The sequence below is a fragment of the Pelophylax lessonae genome (assembly GCF_965119305.1).
Source record: "Pelophylax lessonae genome assembly, chromosome: 11".
NCBI classification, from domain to species: domain Eukaryota; kingdom Metazoa; phylum Chordata; class Amphibia; order Anura; family Ranidae; genus Pelophylax; species Pelophylax lessonae.
In genome coordinates, this window is record NC_138778.1 from 229,262,345 (window position 1) to 229,279,123 (window position 16,779).

General features: G+C 46.8%; 1 protein-coding gene across 5 annotated transcripts in view; it reads right to left on the bottom strand.

The window, feature by feature from the left end:
* The window catches only part of SULF2 (sulfatase 2), a gene marked incomplete at its 3' end in the record, with an annotated part of 224,503 nt that overhangs the window by 94,846 nt on the left and 112,878 nt on the right, over positions 1-16,779 (bottom strand). For all 5 annotated transcript variants that reach the window (XM_082272191.1, XM_082272190.1, XM_082272192.1 and 2 more), the window contains exon 3: positions 5,022-5,261. In XM_082272191.1, coding sequence (XP_082128317.1) covers positions 5,022-5,261 — 240 coding nt within the window. The remainder of the gene's footprint in view (positions 1-5,021; positions 5,262-16,779) is intronic.

Here is a 16,779-nt window from a genome sequence, read left to right on the forward strand (position 1 = left end):
CGGGAGGTGGTAAAGCCCGGGGACAATTCTTCCATGCCATTGTACAGTCTGTATCCTGTACATACACTCACCGGACACTTTATTAGCTACACCTCTTCAGTTGCTTGGTAACACAAATTGCTAAATTAGCCAATCACATGGCAGAAAGTCAATGCATTTAGGCATCTAGACGTGGTGAAGACGACTTTGTGAAGTTCAAACCGAGCATCAGAATGGGGAAGAAAGAGGATTTAAAGCGTAACTCCACTTTTGTTGAGAAAAAAAAAACATTCCCCTCTGGGTGATCTCTGTACATTGCAGGGATTGTAACAAACTTTGTTGCAGATTTCTACCTTTTGTTATTCTGAAGAAATCATTGTTTGTTCCTCTGTGCTGAGTGGGTCTAATAGGAGTGGTTTCATAATTATCAATCAGCTGTGGCAGCTGCAGGGCTCTAATGAGGAAATCTGCTGGGCCTGCATCCCTTTAGAAGTGTTCCTATTGGGAGGATCTCACCAAAAATGACATTTTTGTTGCAGGGGATGCCAGAAATCTGACTTGTATCTTAGTGCAGACTTCTGGGAAAATTGGTGAGCCAATCACAGAAGCAGGAAATGATGTTTCTGGGGGTGTGGTCAGTATACATTCTGTGTACAGAACAGCTCCAGGCGGCCATATTGTATTGCATTTTCAGAAAATTACAGCAGCTGCAGATTGAAAAGGAAAGGGAATTTTTATAAACATTCAATTACAATATGATTTGTATCACAATTTTATACACTACATTGTTTTTTCTTTATTTGCTGATTTTATTTCCCCCACAAAAGTGGAGTTACCCTTTAGGTGACTTTGAACGTGGCATGGTTGTTGGTAGCAGACGGGCTGGTCTGAATATTTCTGGGACTGTTACACAAAACCATCTCTCGGGTTTACAGAGAATGGTGGGAAAAAGAGAAAATATCCAGTGAGAGGCAGTTGTGTGGAGTAAAATGCCTTGTTGAGGTCAGAGGAGAATGGTCAGACTGGTTCCAGATTATAGAAAGGAAACAGTAACTCAAATAGCCACTCGTTACACCCAAGGTATGCAGAATATCATCTCTGAACACACAACACATCCAACCTTGAAGCAGATGAGCTACAGCAGCAGAAAACCACACCGGGTGCCACTCCTATCAGCTAAGAAGAGGAAACTGAGGCTACAATTGGCACAGACTCACTAAATTTGGACAATAGAAGAATGGAAAAACGTTGCCTGGTCTGATGAGTCTGGATTTCAGCTGCGACATTCAGATGGTTGGATCAGAATTTGGTGCATGGATCCATCCTGCCTTCTATCACCGGTTCAGGCTGGTGGTGGTGTAATGGTGTGGGGGGGGTCTTGGCACACTTTGGGCCCCTTAGTACCAATTGAGCATGATAGAAACCCCACGGCCTCCCTGAGTATGGTTGCTGACCATGTCCATCCCTTTATGACTGCAGTGTCCCCCATCTTCTGATGGGAGGATCAGAATTTGGCGCATGGACCATCCTGCCTTGTATCACTGGTTCAGGCTGGTGGTGGTGTAATGGTGTGGGGGGAGGGGGGGGGGTAACGGTTCAGACTGGTGGTGGTGTAATGGTGTGGGGGAGGGGGGGGGTAACGGTTCAGACTGGTGGTGGTGTAATGGTGTGGGGGAGGGGGGGGGTAACGGTTCAGACTGGTGGTGGTGTAATGGTGTGGGGGAGGGGGGGGTAACGGTTCAGACTGGTGGTGGTGTAATGGTGTGGGGAGGGGGGGGTAACGGTTCAGACTGGTGGTGGTGGTGTAATGGTGTGGGGGAGGGGGGGGGGGGTAACGGTTCAGACTGGTGGTGGTGTAATGGTGTGGGGGAGGGGGGGTAACGGTTCAGACTGGTGGTGGTGGTGTAATGGTGTGGGGGAGGGGGGGGGGGGGGTAACGGTTCAGGCTGGTGGTGGTGGTGTAAGGGTGTGGGGGAGGGGGGTATTGGTTTAGGCTGGTGGTGTAATGGTGTGGGGGATATTTTCTTGGCACACTTTGGACCCCTTAGTACCAATTGAGCATGGTATAAACCCCACCCCCTACCTGAGTATTGTTCCTGACCATGTCCTTCCCTTTATGACTGCAGTGTCCCCATCTTCTGATGGCTCCTTCCAGCAGGATAATGCACCATGTCACAAAGCTCCAATCATCTCACCACTGGTTTCTTCACTATGACAATGAGGTCACCGTCCTCCAATGGCCTCCACACTCACCACATCTCATCCAATAGAGCGCCTTTGGGATGTGGTGGAACGGGAGATCGGCATCATGGATGTGCAGCCGACAAATCTGTAGCAACTGCGTGATGTTATCATGTCACTATGGAGCAAAATCTCTGAGAAACGTTTCCAACACCTTGTTGTATCTATTCCATGAAGAATGAAGGCAAAAGGGGGTCCAACCCACTACTAGCAAGGTGGACCTAATAAAGTGACCAGTGAGTGTAAATTGATACATATAAAATGGACAGAAATATAAAAGGATACAAATTCAATCCATTCTTTAGGCCCCTGAGCACTGCGAGGATGTCACATGAACCCCCCCCCCCCCCATATTACTTCAAATTTTAATATCTTCAAATCCCAAATCAAAGTTGGGTGCACCCCCGCCATGAAAGCCCCGGTCCCCCTAGAATACCCTCCCCCCCCCCATTATTTTTAACTTTTCCTAGTTATTTTATGGCGGGTCATGTGACATATCGGGGGCTCTCTTTCTCTTCTACCGGCGTCAGAACTTGGAAAGGCTCTCTCCAGCATTCTCATGTGAGATTGGGCAGGTGATAGGGCCCACCTCAAGGGGGCGGAGTCCATGACACCCTGAAGTTACAGGAAGTGAATGACTCTGGGTGTCATTCAGCCTGGCAGAGACTGCTGGTGCAGGACAGAGGAGGACCTGGGATGTTTATATATTTATTTTCCTGCTGTAGAGGGGCTTTAACCACTTAAGGACGGAGCCTAATTCTAACACTTGTTGTTTAAAAGTTAAAATCAGTATTTTTTGCTAGAAAATTACTTCGAACCCCCAAACATTATAATATATATATATATATATATATATATATATATATATATATTATTATTATTATACAGGATTTATATAGCGCCAACAGTTTGCGCAGCGCTTTACAATGTGAGGGAAGACAATACAGTTACAATACAGTTCAAAACAGGAGGAACTAGAGGGCCCTGCTCGTTAGCGCTTACAATCTAGAAATATATATATATATATATTTTTTTTTTATTTCTTTTAGCAAAGATTCTGGAGAATAAAATGGCGGTCGTTGCAATATTTTTTGTCACGCGGTATTTGCGCAGCGGTCTTTCAAATGCAGTTTTTTGGGAAAAAATACATCTCACTGCATTAAAAAAAAAAAAAAAAAAAAAAGTAAAGTGAGCCCCATTATTTTCTATAATGTGAAAGATAATGTTACAGCGAGTAAATAGATACCCAACATGTCACGCTTCAAAATTGCACACGCTCGTGGAATGGCAACAGACATTGGTAGCGTACTTAAAAATCTCCATAGCCTACGCTTTTAAAAATTTCTAGAGGTTACCAGCTTAGAGTTACAGAGGAGGTCTAGGGATTAAATTATTGCTCTCACTCTATGGATCATGGCGATACCCCACATGTGTGGGTTGAACACCGTTTACATATGTGGGCGGGACTTGAGTATGCGTTCACTTCCGCACACGAACTCAGGGGGACAGGGCGCTTTAATTATTATTTTTTTTTTCTGATTTATTTTACCTTTTATTTTAATTTTTACACTGTCCCTTTAAAACTAATTTTTTTGATAATTTTTATTCCTATTACAAGGAATGTAAACATCCTTGTAATAAAAAAAAGGAAGACAGGTCCTCTTTATGTGAGATCTGAGGTCAAAAAGACCTCACATATACACTAAAAAGCAGAAAAAAAGAAAATAAATACATTTTTTCATCATGGAAAAAAATGGGCCCTTTAAGGCCGTTCGTTGGGAGGAAGTGACATATGACGTCACTCCGGTCCTCCAAGGCCACAGAGTGGAGTGGGGGCCATCTTGCCCTCACTCGACTTCCTGCCTAGGAGGGGAAAGGACCGGATCGTTTTCCCCGCTACCGACGGCTCCAGTAAGCAGGAAAAACAACCGTGAAGCAGCAGGAGGGGGGGGGGGGGCGCACCTCTCCCGCCGCCCATAAAACTGATACCGCGGCGAATCCACCACTGGGACCACTTTTATGAGAAAGGGGACTGCCCGCCCAGTAAAAAAATACCAGGGTTATGGAAGCTATCTGCTGCCATAACCTCGGTATTTAACATCAAAGTAGCGACGTATAACTGCGACGGGCGGCCCGGAAGTGGTTAAAGAGTAAGTTTTGTGGGTAAAAAACAATTAGCAAATAATAAAAAAATAATAAAAAATAATATAGAGTGTACAATTGTGACACAATTCATATTGTAACTGAATGTTATTAAAAATGACCTTTCCTTTTATTCTGAAGCCGCTGTCATTTTCTGTAACATGCAATATGACCGCCAGGAGGCGCTCCATACACAGATAGTAAAGAGAGCGCCCCCCAGAAATGTCATTTCCTGCTTGTGTGATTGGCTCACTGATTTCCACAGAAGTCTGCACTAAGATACAAGTCACATTTTTGGCATCCCCTGCAACAAAAAGGTCATTTTTTTTGTGAGATGGGGAAATCACGTCTAAAGGGATGCAGACACGGCTACTTTCCTCAGAGCCCTGGGGGTGCAGCAGCTGATTGCTTTTTCATAAAACCCCTCCCATTCACATTCACTCCGTGCATTGGCACAGAGAAACAAACCGCTATTGTTTCAGAATAACAAAAGGTAGCAACCTGCAACAAAGTTTCTTACAATTCCTGCAATGTACAGAGATCACCCAGAAGGGGAGGGTTTTTTTTCCCAACAAAAGTGGAGTTACTCTTTAATGATGACCGGTACCTGGGACTCTCATCAGGATCTCAGCCCTCCCCTGCCATTGGCCGCCCCTCACCTGTGCGGTATCCAGTGTTGTTGAGGTACACGGAGAAGGTGTGAGGTTCGTGCTGGGCCTGCCAGGACGGCGAGGAGCAGTTCTCGTTGTTGGTGTAGGTGTTGTGGTTGTGAACGTACTTCCCGGTCAGGATGGAGGAGCGGGACGGGCAGCACATGGGCGTGGTGACGAAGGCGTTGACAAAGTGCGTCCCGCCCTGTGCCATGATCCGCCTGGTCTTGTTCATCACCTGCATGGAGCCTGCAAGGGGAAAAAAAAAAAAAGTAAAAACAGTGTGTGAGGTCCAATTCCGCTCTGCACATCGCCAGCAGACCTAAAGCCTGGAGGCTTCGTGTGGCCCTTCTGGGGCCCCTCTGAATCTTTAGTGAGGGGCCCCAGAAGTGATTTTAAAGGGCAAGTAAACCCTAATAATGAATCTCTCTCTTACTGTTTTATCGTATTTGAATATTAAGTGCAAAAATAAAATAAAGTTGGTCCTGCCAGAAATCTTCTAAGCAAGCAGGAAAGTAGGCAGGGCTGACACCACCTTTTTACAGTGGAGAAAATAATGATTTGATTCCCTTCAGATTTTGTAAGTTTGCCCCCTTACAAAGAAATGAAGGGTCCATCATTTTTTTTTTATCATAGGTGCATTTTATATGATAGAGACAGAAAATCAACCAAAAAAAAAAAAACAGAAAAAAACACAATACAAATGTTATAAATGGAGTTGCAGTTCAGTGAGTAAAATAAGTATTTGATCCTCAAGTAAAACATGACTTAGTAGTTGGTGGAGGAACCCTTGTTGGCAAGCACAGAGGTCAGACGTTTCTTGTAGTTGGTGACCAGGTTTGCACACATCTCAGGAAGGATTCTGGTCAACTCTTCTTTACAGATCTCTCTAGATCATGGGTGTCCAACCTTTTGGCTTCTCTGGGCCACATTGAGTGTAGAGAAATTTTCTCGGGCCGCATATTAAATATATACTACTAGACATTAAGCCTGTTAAATTAAGGGGCGCCAGAACCCTGCTTTAACATTTTCGCCCGGCCGCCCGAAGTCTCTGCGCTCCAAGTCCCAACGGCTGTCCATGGGGCACATGCGCAGTAGCGCAATCCCACGGACACAGGGACTGGACGCAGAGACACTTGTACTTTATATAGTAAGATAGTTAAGGTATACAAGTAATAAAATGCCGCCGCACCCTTCCCGCACTGCCGCACTAATTTAACACAACTAGGGGATGATCAAATAAAATGGAATCAGTATACAGAGGTTTTCTTCTTCTGAGAGATATTAAAGGAACACTCCAAATCACTGAAGTGGTCATGGTGGTTGGAGTCAGAAACACTGCACATGCTCGCCTCCCCCCTCCGCAGCAATTTCTGCCTACCGTTAGTTGGAAGCCACTGTGGCCATGCCCCCGAACCAACTTCCTTCCTCCCCAGCAAAAAAAAAAATGGTCAGGGGGCAGTGGGCCGCATTGCCTGGGGTTCCGTGCCGCATGTGGCCCCCGGGCCGCAGGTTGGACATGCCTGCTCTAGATCCTTAAGGTTTCTTGGCTGTCACTTGGCAACTCAAGGTTTCAGCTCCCTCCATACATTTTCTATAGGAATAAGGTCTAGTGACCGTGCTTTTTCTTGAGCCACTCCTTTGTTGCCTTGGCAGTATATACTGTTTTGGGTCATTGTCATGCTGGAAGACCCATTGACGACCCATTTTCAGTATTCTGGCTGAGGGAAGAAGGCTATCATCCAATATTTTACAATACATGGCCCCACTCTTACAGATCTTCTGTAAATCCTTAAGGTTTCTTGGCTGTCACTTGGCCTCTCAAAGTTTCAACTCCCCCCATAATTTTCTATAGGAATAAAGTCTAGTGACTGTGCTTCTTCTTGAGCCACTCCTTTGTTGCCTTGGCGGTATGTTTTGGGTCATTGTCATGCTGGAAGACCCATCCACGACCCATCTTCAGTGTCCTGGCTGATTTTACAATACATGGCCCCGTCCATTGGCCCCTCAATGCAGCAAAGTTGGCCTGAACCTTTAGCAGAGAAACTGCTCCCAAAGCATAATGTTTCCACCTCTGTGCTTGACTGTAGGATTGGTGTTCTTAGGGTCATAGTCAGCATTTTTCTTCCTCCAAACACAGTGAGTCAAGTTAATGCGAAAAAGCTGTTGGTCTCATCTGACCACAGCACTTTTTCCAATCCTTCTCTGAATCATTTAGATGTTCATTGGCATGGCTGTAGATGTGCCTTCGTGTTTGGAGGAACTGACTATGACCCTAAGAACACCATCCCTACAGTCAAGCACGGATGTGGAAACATGATGCTTTGGGGCTGTTTCTCTGTTAAAGGTACAGGCCGACTTTGCCACATTTAGGGGCCGATGGACGGGGCCATGTATTGTAAAATCTTGGATGAGAACCTTCTTCCCTCAGCCAGAACACTGAAAATGGGTCATGGATGGGTCTTCCAGCATGACAATGACCCAAAACAGCCAAGGCAACAAAGAAATGGCTCAAGAGGAAGAATATTAAGGTCATAGAGTGGCCAGCCAAACTCCAGACCTTAATCCTATAGAACATTTATGAAGGGAGCTGAAATTTCGAGTTACCAAATGACAGCCAATGAACCTTAACAGCCCATTCAGACTGGTGCGACACGACTTTGTGGGGCGACCTGTGAAGTCGCGGTGCACAGAGTGCACCGTGACTTCGGCGCGACTTGCACGGACTTCATATAATTGAAGTCAATGCAAGTTGCCTCCAGGTCGCCCCAAAGTAGTACAGGACCCTTTTTCTAAGTCGGAGCGACTTGTGTCGCTCCTATTAGAATGGGTCCTGTACTACTCAATGGTGAGCGACCGACCGCGACTTGTCAGGCAACCAAGTCGCCTGACAAGTCGTGCTAGTCTGAATGGACTCTAAAGGAGTTGGAATGGCAGAAGTTTTTTTTTAATCTTTGTGCATTCTATGCATTAAGATAAAAAGTCTTTTGTGTGCAGCAGTCCACCTCAGCCCCCCTAACACTTAGCTGAGATCCCTCTCTGTCCACGAGTATCTCAGCCAACTGAGATTCTCCTTCCTGACTAAGACACAGCAACGACGCCATTGGCTCTCGCTGCTGTCTAAGTCAGCTAGACAATTAGGGGAGAAAGGGGGCGGGGCCAGGTTGGGGCTCCCTGTCTGAATAGACACAGTGAGCTGTGATTCAAATCGGGTGCCCCCATAGCAAGCTGCTTGCTGAGGGGGCACTAATCAGGAAGGAGGGGGCCAGGATCACAGAAGAGGGACACAAGAAGAGGAGGATCTGGGCTGCTCTGTGCAAAACCAACTGCACAGAGCAGGTAAGTGTAAGAAAATTGTTATTTTTATAGCAAAATAAACGAGACGTTACAATCACTTTAAGGATTTAGAGAAGATCTGTAAAGAAGAGTGGACCAAAATCCCTCCTGAGATGTGTGCAAACCTGGTCACCAACTACAAGAAACGTCTGACCTCTGTGCTTCCAACAAGGGTTTCTCCAAGTAATAAGTCACATTTTGCTTGCGGATCAAATACTTAATTTTTCTCACTGAACTTCAACTCAATTTATAACATTTGTGTCGTGTATTTGTCTGCATTTTTGGTTGATATTCTGTCTCTATCATTTAAAAGACACCTATGATAAAAATGATAGACCCTTCATTTCTTTGTAAATGGGCAAACTTACAAAATCAAATAATTATTTTCCCCATTGTATATCTGATCAATAACTCAATATAATAGCTGTTGATCCTGCCACAAATCCAGTGAGCTGATAAATTCCTGTATTCTCTGTCCCCGCTGCACGGTTATCAGTTACGTGGTTTCCAAATCTCTCTGTGTACTACAAAACCTCTCCACCCTATGTCCTACAGATGAGGGAGGTGAAAGTGTTCTATTGGGCTAACAGCAGTAGACCGTGCATTTATGTTTTTTGGTCTCAATTGGAAGTCTATGTGACAGGGTGACAACGTAGGTGTACACCTGAGAGACAAGGTTGTGTTGTCACTAGTGATGCATCGAAAACTTGGCTGCCAAAAATCATCGGCCGAAAATAAGATTTTCAGCGTTGTGCCGAAAGAAAAAAAAAAAGTGCGGATAATGGCTGTCAAAAAGGCCAGCGATTTTACCTTGCTTATGCGGTTTTTCATAGGTCATGTGACTCGAAAATGCATCAAAAACGCAACACAGGTGCATTTTTGATGCGTTCTTGCTGCGTTTTCAATCAATTTCAATAGGGAAGGTGCGTTTCTGCTGCGTTATGCCAAATATACACCAAATATGCAGCAAGCAGAATTTTGTCCTTGTCCCTTCCTGTGAGGGAAATGAAAAACAAACTTTCCAGTGGAGGTGCTTTGTAGTCCTGACTCAGGGTGACAACATTGTTCCATAGATACAGTACACAGTGAGTGTTGTCACCCTTAGACAGGAAATGTGTTGCTGAAAGGAACACCAGGTAAAAAAAAAAAAAAATCAAAGGAAAATGAAAAAAAAAAATGCAGCCACCATTTCTAAGGACTAGTAAGTTACAATTTGTTACATTTGTCGGAGTTTGGATACAGTAAGTGATGCAATGCTACTAAAAAGGAAATGACACAGCATAATGTTAGGGAGTGAACGCACAAGACTAAGCTTCATATTTCCACCCAATGTATCCGTCTACCAGACCTCGGATGTCCATCCAATGTATTCTTGTATCACACCTCAGCTGTCCATCCAATGTATTCTTGTATCAGACCTCGGATGTCCACCCAATGTATCCTTCTACCAGACCTCGGATGTCCATCCAATGTATCCTTCTACCAGACCTCGGATGGCCACCCAATGTATTCTTGTATCAGACCTCGGATGTCCATCCAATGTATCCTTCTACCAGACCTCAGATGTCCACCCAATGTATCCTTCTACCAGACCTCAGATGTCCATCCAATGTATCCTTCTACCAGACCTCGGATGTCCATCCAATGTATCCTTCTACCAGACCTCGGATGGCCACCCAATGTATTCTTGTATCAGACCTCGGATGTCCATCCAATGTATTCTTGTATCAGACCTCGGATGTCCACCCAATGTATCCTTCTACCAGACCTCGGATGTCCATCCAATGTATCCTTCTACCAGACCTCGGATGTCCACCCAATGTATTCTTGTATCAGACCTCAGATGTCCACCCAATGTAGCCTTGTATCAGACCTCGGATGTCCATCCAATGTATTCTTGTATCAGACGGACCTCAGATGTCCACCCTATGTATCCTTGTATCAGACCTCAGATGTCCACCCAATGTATCCGCCTACCAGACCTCAGATGTCCACCCAACATATCCATCTACCAGACCTCAGATGTCCACCCAATGTATCCTTGTATCAGACCTCAAATGTCCACCCAATGAATCCTTGTATCAGACCTCAGATGTCCACCCAATATATCCTTCTACCAGACCTCAGATGTTCACCCAATGTATCCTTCTACCAGACCTCAGATGTCCACCCAATGTATCCTTCTACCAGACCTCAGATGTCCACCCAATGTATCCGTCTACCAGACCTCAGATGTCCACCCAGTGTAGCCTTGCATCAGACCTCAGATGGCCACGCAATCTATCCGTCTACCAGACCTCAGATGTCCACCAAATGTATCCTTGTATCAGACCACAGATGTTCACCCAATGTATCCGTCTACCAGACCTCCGATGTCCACCCAGTGTAGCCTTGCATCAGACCTCAGATGTCCACTCAATGTATCCTTATATCAGACCTCAGCTGTCCACCCAATGTATCCTTATATCAGACCTCAGCTGTCCACCCAATGTATCCTTGTATCAGACCTCAGATGTCCACCCAATGTATCCTTCTATCAGACCTCAGATGTCCACTCAATGTATCCTTATATCAGACCTCAGCTGTCCACCCAATGTATCCTTATATCAGACCTCAGCTGTCCACCCAATGTATCCTTGTATCAGACCTCAGATGTCCACCCAATGTATCCTTCTATCAGACCTCAGATGTCCACTCAATGTATCCTTATATCAGACCTCAGCTGTCCACCCAATGTATCCTTATATCAGACCTCAGCTGTCCACCCAATGTATCCTTGTATCAGACCTCAGATGTCCACCCAATGTATCCTTATATCAGACCTCAGATGTTCACCCAATGTACCCTTGTATCAGACCTCAGATGTCCACCCAATGTATCCTTCTACCAGACCTCAGATGTCCACCCAATGTATCCTTATATCAGACCTCAGCTGTCCACCCAATGTATCCTTATATCAGACCTCAGCTGTCCACCCAATGTATCCTTGTATCAGACCTCAGATGTCCACCCAATGTATCCTTCTACCAGACCTCAGATGTCCACCCAATGTATCCTTATATCAGACCTCAGCTGTCCACCCAATGTATCCTTATATCAGACCTCAGCTGTCCACCCAATGTACCCTTGTATCAAACCTCAAATGTCCATCCAATGTACCCTTGTAACAGACCTCAGCTGTCCACCTAATGCATCCTTGTACCCAATCTCAGATGTCGGACTTAGAATTAATAATAAATTGCCATTTTATTCCAGAAGAGTTACATTAAAACCCAATACCGACTCTGAGAGCCGACCCCATAAACATGCTGCTTGTTATGCAGAGGAGCCATTAGCAGCGCCGCAGGAATACAACGTTGTTTCTCCAACATGACATTGGAAGTGTCTGCCTGGATACGACAGCAGCATCTGTGCAGACACAACACAACATGCCGAGCGTCCCCCGAGATCTCCAACGCCTCTAATAGAACCTCACAACACCGCCATCCACCGCACCAAAACATATGATCTAATGCAGGCACCCAGCTAATGCGGAGTGACAGACCAGCCGCCGACCGCCATCACCGGGCCTCCCCCCGGCCCTCCGCAACTAGGCCAGAGTTAAATATTTAAACCCCCAGAAGTACCGACTAATATTTAATCACTACAACCTTCCGCAAAGTCAGCCGACAAAGCAGAAGACCAACAAAGATTCCCCAATGTCAGCTTAACTCCTTACTAACTGAGAAGAACCTGCGGGTGAAATACGAGGCATCAAAGGCCTGCTGTGTAAACTGAACTGCAGACAGTATACAAAAATACATCAGATATATATTTTCTTGTTAAGTGCTGCATGCTACGTAATGTGACAGGTAATTATTACCAATCACAGGAATCACAGTGCACCCCATGACAGTCCCTTCATCGGCTTTTCTCCCCAGAAGGGTGGCGCCACCTTTGTTTAGACCTCATACTCAGAGATGCCTGTTCAGAGAGGACAGTCATTCTGAAGTTTGTGCAGTTCTTGGCTGTGTTCGCAAATATCTAACACAGATCAGCCCCTGCTGCAGTCTCTCACCTTGTGACTTGCTGCAAAGTTAGTGTTGCAGTCTGATCACCGGGGGAGGGGAGACTGGGGAAGAAACACTTGCTTGGTGAAATGGCTGGTGTCACAAAAGGAAAAAAAAAGTTCCTGCGTCAAGGGTGTCACTGAGATGAAAAAAATGTCTCCGAGTTGGTGGCGTCACTGGAAGGAAAAAATATCAAGTTTTTCTGTATGGAATGCAGCAAAACTTATGGAAAACGCACAAGAATGCATGTAAAAATGCACCAGAAAATCACCAGAACTTCCTGAATTGAGATGAAGAAATAAAAAAAAAGGGGAAAACACCAAAAAATCCTAAAAAGTGAACCAGAACGCATCAAAAAACACATGCAGAAACACACCCGCAACACAGAAATTGTGCGGTTAACTGAGCCGAACTGAAGTGACATCGGTGCTGCCGTGCTCCAGAAGAATAAATACTCTGCTGACAGGAGTGATACTGCAATCACTCCCGTCAGTGACAGGAAGGGAGCCGCTGGAGCTCCCAGCTTGCCCCTCCCTTTAAGTAGAGCCACTGTGCCCTGGGCGCATGCCTTTTCTGCCCCCTCCCTGGTTGCAGGGTTCCTGGTCTTCTCTATGTAAATTAGATCATGGCTGGTGGGAAGGGCCGACAGGGTGCTGGACATAGCTTCCTGAAAACATCCACGCACCCTCTGCCTACGTACTCCTCTCAAGAGCCCTCAGTCCTGATGCAAGCAGTGGGAGGAGCTATGCAAATATCACAAAGCCTTGGTGGGTGTTCCTAGGCAGCTGTATTTGCATGCATAACGCCCACATGTGATTTTTTTTTGTCCGCGGTGGTGCAAAACCTACAACGAAAAAAACCTGTAAGTGAACAAAAAACGTGCATGTGAAACAAACACACAAAAAAAGTGTACTTAAGGGTGTGCTTTAGTCCAGTGGTCCTCAACTCCGGTCCTCAGGGCCCACAACAGGCCAGATTTTAAGTATTACCTTGGGGAGATGCAGACTAGAGTACTGCAATCACTGAGCAGCAAATGATATCACCTGGGATGTATTTCAGTTATCTTGCAAATCTGGCCTGTTAGTGGGCCCTGTAGGCCAGGGTTGAGGACCACTGCTTTAGTCCAGCCCCCTGAAGGGGTAGGACTTGTACCCTGCTCTCCTGGGGCGCAAGGCTCCTGACAGGGATTAAGGTTTCCATGGTCTGCCTAGCCAGAAGGCCTGGCAGACCCCGTTCTTCAGGCCAGCCGAAGCCGACCCCAAATACTAGGTCAGGGGGCTCTCCCGAAGAGAGACCCCCCCCCAGAGGCAGCGGAGGAAGGAACCTGAGGGCCACACATCCTCCCCCTAGACTTCAGGGTAAGCCCGAGGACTCACACCCTACAATCCGTGAAAACACACACAAAAGTGACAAACAGCGAAGGAAATAAATAAATAAAATAATAAAGTGGCCGTGCCAAATCTGCACTGGCCGGGCCCTAGGGCCTGGTAAGCAAAAATTGCCCCGGACTATAGCCAAAAGGTCCAGCTCATGAGGTGCAGTGCAGAAAGGAAAGCAAATTTAGTGCCTGTTCACACTGTGGGGTCCCACACCCATGGGTTACTAAGAGCACCCCTGGGGCGACCACTCCCAGGGGGCACATTCACCGCGGACCTTCTGCCCAACCAGTCCCTGGCCAGACAAGGCAGTCCATTCAAATCAGAAGGTAATGGACCCTTCCAGCTTTCTGGAAGAGAACTTATTCCCGGCCCCCAATTACGTTCAGGCGCTCCGATTTCAGTTCCTGCCGATACTAACCTTCTAGATCCCCATCACTCCAGCAGGTTTGCATGGCCGCCATCCAACCTTGGTAAGGCTCAGATGACAGCACAGCGCCCCCCACTGGATCACTGATAAGAACAGATACTACACTTGATCTTAGCCAAAAGGCCGACATGTGATACTGAGCCTCAAATGCAAGAACTGAAGACCAATGAAAGAAAGGGGCGGGCCAGGGACAGTCAGGCTGCAAGGAAAGGCCTAGATCAGTGATGGTAAACTTTGGCACCCCAGATGTTTTGGAACTACATTTCCCATGATGCTCATGCACTCTGCAGTGTAGTTGAGCAACATGGGTAATGTAGTTTCGAAACATCTGGGGTGCCAAGGTTTGGCATCACTGGGCTAAATCATGGGAGCTCAACCTGTGGCCCTCCAGCTATTGTAGAACTACATGAGTCACTGCAAGGCTGACTCCCAAAGACAGAGGCATGATGGGACTTGTAGTCCTGCAAGCTGGAGGGCCACAGTTTGAGCACCAATGGGGTAGATGCTGCCAGGAAATGAGGCGGGTCTCGATCTGACTTGCTGCAGCTTCCAATGCACATTGTGAGAAGCTCAGAGTGTGCAGTGAAATCAGAATAAACCAGAAGAGGAACCTGCACAACTGTTCTATTCTGAAAGGATGGCCAGAGTTCAGTTATTGCGAGTTTGGAAGAGGAATAAAAAAGGGGAAGAAAGTCCCTGCGGGCTGCAGAATAAACTTTGCTGATTATTTTGGATTTTTGAAGCTATAAAGAAAAGGCGGTGAGCCTCTGCCAGAGAATAAACAGGCAAAAATTGTGGGAATCCATATTTCCCCGACAACAAAGGGCAGCACAGCAATCTCGCCCTCCGCAAATAGGCTCCTTCATCTCCGGGGATCATCAGTTCCCGCCGCCGCCTCCCACACACCGCAATATCACCGAGCGATCAATACGCTTTCATTAGACGTTCCGGGAGGAGGAGGAGGCAAAAGAAAAAAAAAAAGTTGAATTCTTTCGTTTGACAAATTAACAGACGGCAAAATAATTCACGCGCCTGGAAACGTTCGACAAACTTTCAGGAGAAAAGAAACGTATCTGGAGCCGAAGGGGAACGGCCGTTTAATTGAGGGATGAAATGGTTGTAATGTCATCGGGTCTGGATTACGAAGGCAGAGCGGTGGCGGCGGCGTTGGCGGATCTGACAAGCGTGCGTTCGGCGCACATTGCCGTCTGGGGATTTGACGGCTCGGTAAGTCTGTATTAAAGAGCTTTAATGTGTGAGTTAATGTATGCGGAGGCACGAGGAGATGAAGATGGATTCCGGGAGGGGGTGAGGGGGGGGAGCCGAATATGCTTTTCTGCAAAAATAAAACAAGAATTTCCGTACATTTGTCACCCTTTATGGAGATGAGTGGCAAACGAGCAGCCCGCTGCCTGCTGCAAGTGCTGAGTAAGGAGACAGCAGCTGGGAACATTCAATTCTTATTTACATCTCTACATAAATCTGAGCCCCGGGAACGTGGCTCGGAGAGGAGCCAGAAGGAACAGAGAGGAGCCAGAACCAACCAAGATAGAAGAGCAGAAGGAACCGAGGGAGAGGAGCCAGAAGGAACTAAGAGAGAAGAGCCAGAAGGAACCAAGAGAGAAGAGCCACAAGGGACCAAGAGAGAAGAGCCACAAGGGACCAAGAGAGAAGAGCCACGAGGGACCAAGAGAGAAGAGCCACGAGGGACCAAGAGAGAAGAGCCAAAAAGGGACCAAGGGAGAGGAGCCAAAAAGGGACCAAGGGAGAGGAGCCAGAAGGAACCAATAGAGAGGAGCCAAAAAGGAACCAATAGAGAGGAGCCAGAAGGAACCAAGGGAGAGGAGCCAGAAGGAACCAAGGGAGAGGAGCCAGAAGGAACCAAGGGAGAGGAGCCAGAAGGAACAAAGGGAGAGGAGCCAGAAGGAACAAAGGGAGAGGAGCCAGAAGGAACCAATAGAGAGGAGCCAAAAAGGAACCAATAGAGAGGAGCCAGAAGGAACCAAGGGAGAGGAGCCAGAAGGAACCAAGGGAGAGGAGCCAGAAGGAACCAAGGGAGAGGAGCCAGAAGGAACCAAGGGAGAGGAGCCAGAAGGAACCAAGGGAGAGGAGCCAGAAGGAACCAAGGGAGAGGAGCCACGAGGAACCAAGGGAGAGGAGCCAGAAGGAACCAACGGAGAGGAGCCAGAAGGAACCAACGGAGAGGAGCCAGAAGGAACCAACGGAGAGGAGCCAGAAGGAACCAACGGAGAGGAGCCAGAAGGAACAGAAACATTGCCACCCATGAAGGCCGGTCACAGGGCAGACAGGGCAAATGCATTGAGGACGTCTCCTCCATGTCTACATGTAGTAAAGAGGACCAGTGCACCCTGATCCTACCTGTCTGGCGAGAGTCTCTCAAAGATTCCTCACATTCCAAAAAAGTGACAGTTATGTTCAGTTGAGCGCAATGAAATTTGAAAATTAGTCACATGCCTGAAAATAATCGTGCTGGTAAGGAGAGTCGTGCGCAAAGATAAGCGCACATTTCATGCGAACGCACACAGAGTGAGAGCTGTACGTGCGTCAATGAGCAT